The sequence below is a fragment of the Brienomyrus brachyistius genome, chromosome 17 (assembly GCF_023856365.1).
Source record: "Brienomyrus brachyistius isolate T26 chromosome 17, BBRACH_0.4, whole genome shotgun sequence".
Classification (NCBI taxonomy): Eukaryota; Metazoa; Chordata; class Actinopteri; order Osteoglossiformes; family Mormyridae; genus Brienomyrus; species Brienomyrus brachyistius.
Genome location: NC_064549.1, coordinates 22,923,512 through 22,933,773, shown reverse-complemented (window position 1 = coordinate 22,933,773; position 10,262 = coordinate 22,923,512). Strand labels below are relative to the sequence as shown.

The 10,262-nt window shown below is 45.9% G+C and overlaps 1 protein-coding gene across 2 annotated transcripts; it reads left to right on the top strand.

Annotated features, from left to right (window-relative positions):
• Window positions 1–174: 174 nt before the first annotated feature.
• Window positions 175–6,607, top strand: serpinf2b (serpin peptidase inhibitor, clade F (alpha-2 antiplasmin, pigment epithelium derived factor), member 2b). Of its 2 annotated transcripts, XM_048980526.1 has the most exons (10): window positions 175–398; window positions 1,620–1,723; window positions 1,986–2,060; window positions 2,165–2,212; window positions 2,307–2,583; window positions 2,761–2,904; window positions 4,339–4,527; window positions 4,759–4,901; window positions 5,069–5,273; window positions 5,365–6,607. In XM_048980526.1, the coding sequence occupies exons 3-10, from the start codon at window positions 2,004–2,006 to the stop codon at window positions 5,769–5,771; spliced, it is 1,470 nt and encodes a 489-aa protein (XP_048836483.1). In that variant the 5' UTR covers window positions 175–398; window positions 1,620–1,723; window positions 1,986–2,003; the 3' UTR covers window positions 5,772–6,607. The 2 variants fall into 2 exon arrangements, with proteins under 2 accessions (XP_048836483.1, XP_048836482.1); XM_048980525.1 differs by lacking the exon at window positions 1,620–1,723 and having other exon boundaries at window positions 176–398.
• Window positions 6,608–10,262: the final 3,655 nt, after the last annotated feature.

Here is a 10,262-nt window from a genome sequence, read left to right as displayed (position 1 = left end):
CACACAAAATGCGAGCTCTGTAACCACCGCTGCTTAACATGGCTGTTTTTAACCATCACTGAATAGTCTCTGCGTTTCTTCCTTGCTAAGTGAAAAGGAACAACAGTTGTTTCTGCATTATTTTTGGATATAATAAGGCAACAGGAAGTGGGGACAGGACGTGATGTCATATTTGCTCCTTGTTCGTGATGAAGTGTAACGGTTTTTGTGTTTAATGTTTGACCCTCGATCCTGACTCAGTGTTTGCATTTACACACCAGCAGAGGCTTAGCGAAGAGCAGATCAATGGAGGTTGATGTTTAACTGTGGGTTTGGCAGCACCGAGAGTCTCCTTTGGCTTTCGCGAGCTTCTCCTCATTTCAGCCTGGATAGCAGGTCTCCCACCTCAAGTCTCCAAGGTAAGTGTGAACTTCAGTCTGTTCAGCTACCGTGACATCACTGTTTTATCACTCTTTGTGTACTTGTGAACATTTGGGTTAATAGAGAGAATATTTTTGCTCTCTTCAGCTCAACTGCTGTAAATATTCCTGCAATTTTTAATAATGTGAATCTGTATATTTAATAATTTTTAGAATCCCTGTTTGTTTTCTTTACTTTTGTTTTGATTAATTAAGTAGACAGTTGATACTCGGCACCTGTGAGTATCTAGTTCGAGGCAGAATGTAAACCTGCATGTTAATCCTGTTTTTTTTACTGGACTGTATGTGATACTTCCTGGTTAATTTTGTGTTTAGGGGGTATTTGACTTTGACTCCCTTGCTCTTTGCACAGGTCTTTAAGAAACTGATTTTTGGTTTTAAAAGAGCATTTTCCCAAGACTTGGCTAACCACCACGATCAACTTTTAAACATTTATCGATCTCTTTGCTGAAGTATGCTTGACAAACAAAGTGTTTCAGTTGTACTATCAGATTGTGATTCCAGGCCAGTCCAGGCTGAAAGGGGAATGGATTAAGTTATCATGTGTCCTCTACGGTCCTTTTTTGTGTGGGTGTAGACATACCCAGTTGTTTGCTGCGGGAAAGGTTAATCTGCTCACAAGGGCAGAGCCGTAGGCGTCCAGGGAAACGCGGAGCCTGTGTTTCCGTTCAGGGCAGCCTTCACAAAGCCTCTTTGGAGCTTTGAAGGCTTCTAATATCAGCCTTTGTGCTCGTGATTTTAAGTCAGTGTTGGGTGACAAGGTGAGAATTATAAGCCGGGCACAGTGTGTGAAGGATGTAGGACACTAACGATTTTATCTGGCATGACGATTCGCACCCTGTTTTAGTGGAATTGAACTGAATGTAATTTGCGTGATTTATTTTCAAGTTTAGTCAATTCACTTCCGTGCGATAATGACGTGAGGCATCTAATGTGTCTGTTTGCACATGTGTCACTTCTATGGGAAGAACTTTGAAGCGCAGAGGTTCTGCTGGGGCCTTCCAGTCATAGGGCCAGTTCTTAACCAATGCACCACCTGCTGTTCTGGAGTGGTGGTGCCACCTGGCTTGCTTACTGTTTTCCTCCACCTTGGCTGGCATGCGGAGGCAGTCTCACCCACAGAATAGACCTTTGTCTTCCCCTTCTGGCACAAGTCTGTGAGGACCGCGGATCTCCTTTCCCATGTCCTACCTTTCGCAGCCTTTAAAAGCCAATGCGGACAGAGTGGGAGAGAGCGGGAGAGCGGCACATCTCAGAGAGGGTGGATAGTGAACATATAGGACCTTGCTTTTAAAACCAAACAGGTAGGCGTGTTCATATCTGCATTTTCTCCTAACACCACAGGTGTAATACCACAGCGTATACTTTCGAGGTGACTAAGTGATTATACTGCATAATTTAGACAGTGATTTAGAAGGTCCAGTTTGAACTGGAGTGTACAGATAGTGGCCAGACATCACTGCCAGTGATGGGCCACGTCTCCCAGCTTCTGCGGCTCATTGGTTCCGGTTGGCTGGAGAAGTTCCAGTGCTGGTGTGCTCAGTATGGACTCACTCCTTGCCACAGGTTGGACTGAGAAGCACCATGGACCTGTGGCTTCTGACTCTCCTGCTGACCAGCTTCCATAGCCGCGCTCTGGCCGTAAGTCTCGTTCATGAATGTAGGAAGTCCTCTTTTGAGCTTGAGTACCCCCCCAGTGTATCCCCCCACCCCCCCCCACGGCCTGACTGACTGTTCTTTTTCAGGGTGATGGCAACGGGTCGGACGCCAACGGCGGATCCATGGTGATGCCGGTGAATCCTCTGACTCAGCACACTGACACGCCTCATGCTGTCCAACCTGCCTCCTCAGCATCCGTCTAACCAGAGGCCTCTCCCATGTGAGCAGGAGGTGCCGGAGATGCTGGCCGTCGCCAACCACAGCCAGGAGAATCCCGCTAAGGAGGGAGCTCCCCTCCCGCCGGAGACAGTGAAGGGCGATTCCTCAGAGGAGCTGGTGGGCTGCGAGGCATCCGTCTCCAGCGCTGAGGTCCAGAAGGAGCTGGGCAATGCTATGATGAAATTTGGCCTGCGTCTGCTGGAGGAGCTGCCGGCCACAGAGGAGCAGCCCAACGTGATGGTGTCGCCCCTGAGTGTCACCATGGCCCTTTCCCAGCTGGCCCTGGGTACGAGGCTGGGTGGATGCATGTGGTTGTGAAACGGTCCCTTTTTTGGGGACAAAATTCGAAAAAAATGTCAGTTCAGCATTTTGAGAGAAAGGCAGTATGTGGTAGTCATGAGCAGTAAGGATTTGCAGTAGTGTGGTGAGCAGTTTGGCTGATGGTGCTGACGGTGTGTCGTAGGCGCCGTGGGCGACACAGAGACCCAGCTCCTGCGAGCCCTGCACGTCGACGCGCTGCCCTGCTACCACAAGGCCCTGCGCCACCTCCTGCATCAAGCGCGTGATGACGCCCTGCAGGTAGCATCCCGGCTGTACCTGCGACCTGGTGAGTATGGTGGGGGGGGGGGGAGGGGGCTTTTAGCCGTAAGGCATGTTGTCATTGCCAATTTTACTGGTCAGATTAAAATGCTACTTTAACATATAGCACAACACTACCGCATGTTACACGGTCTATTTACTTTTGCATATACTTCAATGGCCAACCTGTTGCCTAGATTACAGAAATGTAAGTTGTATGTACAAACAGTACACTAGCTGTTACAATTAGCAAATGCCAAAAAGACAGCAAAATTAGCAGATGCTGTAGCACAGCACACAATAAGCACATGCTATAGTACAGTACACAGTTAGCACGTGCTATAGTACAGCAGACAGCACATGCTGTAGTACAGCAGACATTAAGCACATGCTGTAGTACAGTACGCAATAAGCACATGCTATAGTACAGCAGACAGTTAGCACATGCTATAGTACAGCAGACAGTTAGCACATGCTATAGTACAGCAGACAGTTAGCACATGCTATAGTACAGCAGACAGTTAGCACATGCTATAGTACAGCAGACAGTAAGCACATGCTATAATATAGTACACAATAAGCACATGCTATAGTACAGCAGACAGTATGCACATGCTAAAGTACAGTACGCAATAAGCATGTGCCATAGTACAGCAAACAGCGTATGCTATAGTAAAGTACACAAATAGCAATTGCAGTTTTGCCACCACCGAGTGGTAGACAACAGCTGAATTAGGGTCCTGGCTAGTGGATGTTTCAACAATGTACTGAAACAGACCGTGCTCAATCCACACTTACGCACTTTGTGCACCAATTTTGTTGAGTTTTAAAGCTTTTTTGAATATATTCAAACTTTGATCATTCAAAACTGCACCATCAAAAACTGTATAAGATGCAAGCTGTCTGTATTAAGTTAGCAATTAAATCATTTTTAAAGTTATATTACAAACTGCAGTTTGTTCGTTATCCCAACAGGCTATTTACAAGGTAATAAATACTTGTAAGTGTGTGTGCATGTGTGTGCAGACTGGTCTCGAAATGAAAATCTCAGTCCAGTCAGCTGACCAAAGTCGGTAACCCTGTTGTTAGTTAATGTGCAAAAATAATTTATTCTAAGCGTACTTCCTGTTTTTGATGTGTAGCTCATTTTTGTGCAGCCAGTAAGGAATTAAGCTTGGGCTCTCTCACCTTACACCTCCTGGGAGAAAATCTTAGAGTCGCCTTTATATTTTCTGGTCCAGTATCCCAGTCGGTTTCTGTACTTTGAAATTCATCTCTTTTATAGGCATAATATCAGGTGGCCAGCATGCTGTGTGGATGGCAGTCTCAATATCCAACAGTCCATCCATCCATCTTCTCACACAAAAGAGAAAGTGCCATTGACATCTCTGTTGGGCCTCAGAGTACTATGATAATGAAATGAACAAACGTGAGAACTTTCTCGCTTTTTCTGCTCATTCAGAGTTTGCGGTGAAGCCAGCTTTTGTACAGGGGTCACAGCAAATGTACGACTCGTACCCGGCTCACCTCAGCAGCCTGGAGGAGGTCAATGAGTGGGTGAAGGCTGCCACCAAGGGCCAGGTGACTGACTTCCTGTCCAGCCTCCCTCCCAACGTGGTACTCATGCTCATCAATGCTGTCCACTTTAAAGGCAAGTCATCTGCACGGTCCTCATCCTGCACGTGGTTGAGGGTTGGTCTCTCCCGCGATAAGCCAGTGTATTGTAGTGGGGGGGGATTGAACCCAACTGAACACCATGTTCCATAGTATTGTCATAACCTACTGCTAATACCGGTGTAGCATCAGTGCGTCATGCGCCTCATTGTCCTTAAAGCTGCATCCTCTGCAGGGTTCCTTCTCTAGCCCCTCCCTCTCCACACAGGTGAATGGGAGGCACGCTTCGATCCGCGCTTCACCTCCACAGATGTCTTCTACGTTGACGACAAGCACGAGGTCAAGGTGGACATGATGCATGGACCCAAATACCCCTTGAGCCTTCTCATGCACCACGAGCTGGAGGCTCAGGTATGTACCACATTGTACCAGTACCATTTTATGTACCATTGTAAAATTAACATGAGCTAATGTCCTAGCATCCCCCTCTGGCCTGTTTCCTCTATAATCCATAGACCAGAAACCATCCGCTTTCTGGTTGCATCCCTCTTTCTCCAATCGGTGATCTCCCTGCACAGGTTGCCCGCTTCCCCTTCAAAGACCATAAGAGTCTCCTGGTAGTGATTCCCACGTTGGGGAAGGTAAATGTATCAGCCATCGCAGCCAAGTTCAACACCTCCGAACTCTATGCCAGCCTCCCGGAGCCAAGGAACATGGAGGTGAAGCTGCCCAGGTTCAGGATTGAGTACGGCCAAGAGCTGGAGCAGGCGCTGACCAGCATGGGTACGCAGAGAAACACACAGCCAGCTGTCATTCAGAACTGCCTGAAGAGCAGCTCCGAATCTCTTCTATGATTTGTCCATCCGTGTCCCAGGGCTGGGGAAGCTCTTCTGGGGACCCAACCTATCCCGCATCGCCGAGAGCCCCCTGCTGGTGAGCAGCGTGCAGCACAAGACCAGCATGGAGCTGCGGGAGGAAGGTGCAGAGGCGGCGGCTGCTACCGGCGTGTCCATCTTGCGCTGGAGCCCCTTCTTCGGCGTGAACCAGCCCTTCTTCTTCGCCCTTGTGGATGACCACACGCAGGCCCCGGTGTTCCTGGGTGTCGTCAACAACCCCAACCCTGGCACGCCCCTTGAACTGAGAAGGCTGACAGGGAAGCGCGTCGTCCCAGACAAGGGCGACGAGGATGACGACGAACCGGGAGACAAGATGGCAGACAAGCAGGGCGAGAACAGGGGTGACAAAGTGGGTCCTCGATCCAGCAAGAGTCAGCCCAAATAAGTGAGGTGTCGCAGGGACTACGAGACAGAGGCTGCAGTCTAGGGAGAGTCACCCTGCCTGCTGAAGGGGGGGCGGCCTGTATGCATTTCTACACAATAACATGCACATATCCATGCTTCACTGCTACGTTTGCTCTCAGACACTGAAACTAAAGTTTTTTCCTTGGGACATCTAACAACTGCAGTGAAATTAGCAAACTCAGAAACAGACTAAACTTTATATCAACATCTTTTTGCACCTTTAGCTCAATATGTTTCAGCGTCCATTTTATTTAAAGGTGATGCGCTTTTTCGCCACAAGATGGCACAAATACACAGAGCTAGGAAATACGCGCGCGCACACACTCACACTCACACACACACACACACACACACACACATTTACTTTTTGCAGCACCGCCAAACGGTCCTGGCCGTTTTTTACCCAGAGAAAGGTATTCATTTCAGAATCATTATAAAAAAAAACGAGCCTTTTTCTGTGATTTAATAAAAACACACACACATACTCACCTTTGTCTTATTTCTCACAAAGCCAAACTGTTACCAACACAACACACATGCTACCACATACTTCCGATGACAACTTGCTTTATTATCCAGCCGGCGATGCAAAATAAAACCTGCAATTACTAACGTTTTACGGTAATACTTAGCTGTTTAATTCTTATAGAAGCGTAACCGCCACCTAAGTTGTTATTGGGTAAGCAATATTTAATCAAATCCATTTCAACTGATTTGAGTTTAATTGAGCCTGTTTCTTATGTTTGTTTGTTTAATCCGCACTCTCTCAATAGACTGTTGTTTATTTTCCTATTAAACATTCATTTTCTTTTGCAACCTGTGTAAATCAATCACGTGTGTGCTTGTTTTGAGGCAGATACAGTAAATGTAGATTTTTCTTTCCGTATCAGTTCCCATACCTCAACGAGTAGATGTCTGAATCGGAGGGAGCAGGCAAAACATTCCAATAACCTTTCCAATTCGATTTCGATGTACATTACCGCGTTAAGTTTCTCGTTCCCACTGACAGATCTCACCAAATATGCCCCCACTACCATAAATCAAATGCATATTTAATGTCGCTATTTTACTATTTCGTTCTGAGAACTGTAACAGAGCAGTGCATTGTTTCTCAAATCAAACCTCAGCGGGATTTTCCTTAGCTCGCTGTGATCCGACTGGTGCAATAATCCCAACGCTCATTCTTAATCGGGATAATTTTACATCTCCGGATTAATTTGTTCCAACTACATTTGTGTTTTAGGGAATTAAGAAATGATTGGGACCAAACGGGTAAGTCCCAAAGCACATATTAAAATGCATGTGTAAATGTCTTTGGCTTTTAGTTCATTAAAAGCAGGCAGATGTGCTAGATTCGGGAACTGATCTAAAATTAATTCAGATGCAATTGGGATACTACAAAAGCTAAACGGCTTATCAAATTTAGCATAAAATTGGATCACATTCGCAGACTGGAGTGTTATGTTACGATGCTTCAGTGAGTAGCATTATAACCTCAAATGTGGCTCGGCCCGTAAATCACCGGCAGTATGTGCGTGCGCACCCTGCCAAGGAGCGGCATCCTATCGGGGGTGCACCCCGTGACACACTCCAGGCACGCTGTGACCAGGTACTGAGCAAGTGGTGCAGAATATCCGTGGATGGAGGGATACGTGCAGTTATCAAGACTAGCAGGGCATGAAAAACAATAGCATACGGGGGATTTTATCTGTATTTACGATGAGCAGGGAAAGCGGAGGGGTGGGGAAATACATAGGCAGACTCGGAAAGCTGTCTGCGCATAATCCACTCAGTCGTCGTATTTTGGGGTCCCGCATTGATTACCATGTATTTGACTGCGTATCATAGTGTTCATAACAATTTTAAATGGAGTGATGACGTCTGGGGAGACAATCCGTGGTAGTTTTGGGCACAACACCTGCTCAGGAATTAAGATAAGATATTCCGCTACTAACATATCAAGTTAAAGTCTGTATTTAATAAATGAGCAATTGGATACGTGAATTTGGCGGTTGTAATGTTCCTTGGGATCAAGTGAGAAATCTCTTCCTTTCTCCTTACCTCTGTATCTTCTTCCTTTCTGTTTTTGCTCCCCAACCCCTCATACGGCATGTCACACTGGGCCACAGTTGCTGCTTAATGAATAAAAAATGGCCTATAGAAATGAAACCGAAAAGACTGAGCGAGTTGCTCTATCATCTCTAGCAGTAATTCTGCTGTAATGATGTAGAGCCCTGTTGTGTTTTGTAATATCTATTACAAATAACCAATTTAATTTGGAGTGCAAGTTTAAGTGATATCAGTCAAGGGGTGAGCTTTTCATGTTCTATTTCTAGGTGCCATTAAATCTATCTGGCTAAATGACGCCACAGTTACTGTACTAGATTTTCTTTTCCCCTGATCATACAGTCTGATACACAGAAGTTTGGTACTAACTGCCATGATCAAATGTAGAAAGCCGATCAGAAAAGTGAGAACCAGTGCTATAGTGGGAAAAACAGGTGTCGATACTCCCCTTGTTATTCAGTATAGGGTGCCAGTACTCCTCCTGTTATTCAATACTGGCTGCTCGTACTCCACTTGTTATTCAGTACCGGCAGCCCGTACTCCGCTTGTTATTCAGCACCAGGTGCCGGTACTCCCCTTTTTATTCAGCACAGGGTGTCGGTACTCCCCTTGTTATTCAGTACCAGCAGACACTGAGAACTGCCAGTACTATAAAGAGAAAACAAAGAGGGGCTGGTACTCCGTACCCTTTCGAGCACTGGTGAGAACTCTGCTGAATGACGTAAATAAGGGCTACTCAAATCACAGTCCCCATGTGCTGAGCACGGCTGGTTTGACTTGTTAACTGTATACTGTACTTGCTACAGTAGGCTGGCAGGCTCACCTGGAAAATGGAAAACAGTACATGTACTATAATAGGTCAGACTTAAGTAAATTCGGTCAGGTAACGGTCCAGGGATGCGTTTCCCAAAAGCTTAGTTGCTATAAATACGTTAGCAACTTACATGGTTGGATCCATGCGACTGAATGGGTCCGACTATGTATTTGCTAACGGGAAAATTATTCCCCAGAGCACAGATGAATATCTACATGGTATAAAGCCTTCCAATCTTATGGATTTTTAATCGGTTAATTAAATATGAATGTGAGTTTGATGTATAATAACGCCTCGTGTCTCCAACGTAAGGATAGATAAAGACGCATTGGCTTAATTTTGTTAATTTGCAAGCCCTGAATTAACAATTTGTGTTAACACATTCCGCAGGTAATTAATTGTTCTCGGGCCAGCGTGATGATAATGAATCGATTTCAATACAAATTTGGCTTACCTACACGGCATACTAATCGGAATTAGACGGCTGAGAAAGGGTCGCGAAGGAACAACAATCCGCTCTCTGGTCATTAGAGCCGTCAGGCAAACAGATGGTGTTCACAGTTCAGGGAGCGCAGAGTCTGTTAACCCACTGCCCATTCAGTCATCCCTCTTGCTTTTGATGCCCGTAGGTTCGCATGTCCCGCAGCAGCTGCGGCTCTACCATGTACTCAAGCTCTCGACCGATTCTGCTTCCAACCTCTTGGCAAAACCTGCATTTGCCACTTGTGGGGTCCTGGAAAGTGAAAGATGAATTGAGGTGTTTTTTACAACGTCAAAATTAAGATTCATATTATGATGGGCCCGAAACACACAAGTAGGGGAATCCCTTGATGGGACACGCATACACTCACCCCGGACAGAGAAGTCAATCCACCTTAATCACGATTTCGTACTACAAGCAAGGGCGTAACTTTGGCTGGAACATTGGGCGAGGGGGTCGAGGTCTCCACCCATTAAGGGGAAACATGATTATTGGGGAGGTTGTATTAGCTGGTTTTGATTTACTGGGGGGCTACAACCCCCCCAGTAATTTACGCCCATGACTATAGGGGCATCCAACATACATAACACATGGGGGGCACGCAAACTGCACAGACAACGAAAGCCACGGAGGCCATGGTGAATTCCGAAAAACTACGACGCCCCGAACTGTAATATATACATACTAATATTTTGATGTAATTTTATATAAAACAATGTAAGATTGACAAAAAAATGTTTTGAATTATGTTTGAAAGTAGACACGTTTTTCTTAATCTCTGCTCGTTTTCTATATGTTCTCCGTACAAGTGCACACAGCAATAAGATTGAAAGGCTGTATTCCAAACATTTAAATAAACCTTATGCTAGGTGCGTCACTTGCATTGTCTAACAACACATACAAAATGCTTCGTTGACGTTTCGCTTTTTTGTTTATCAACACCGTGCCTTCATAAACGCAAAACGAGTATTGATAAACCGATCTTCATGTGGATAGGCTAAGAGACTTCGTGGAGGGATACGGTAGCCAATCCTCTTACCGAGCCAATCTGCGCTGACGCACCGAAACGCGACCAATGGGGTAGGACGTACTGACGTCTGAGTCGCGCG

What these genes read in the sequence shown, in the direction of transcription:
- serpinf2b (XM_048980526.1), top strand. Translation starts at nt 2,004, where the DNA reads ATGGACCTGTGGCTTCTGACTCTCCTGCTGACCAGCTTCCATAGCCGC. An exon ending in CCTTTCCCAGCTGGCCCTGG is followed by an intron (nt 2,584 to 2,760) that starts GTACGAGGCTGG and finishes GGTGTGTCGTAG; the next exon opens with GCGCCGTGGGCGACACAGAG. An exon ending in CAATGCTGTCCACTTTAAAG is followed by an intron (nt 4,528 to 4,758) that starts GCAAGTCATCTG and finishes CTCTCCACACAG; the next exon opens with GTGAATGGGAGGCACGCTTC.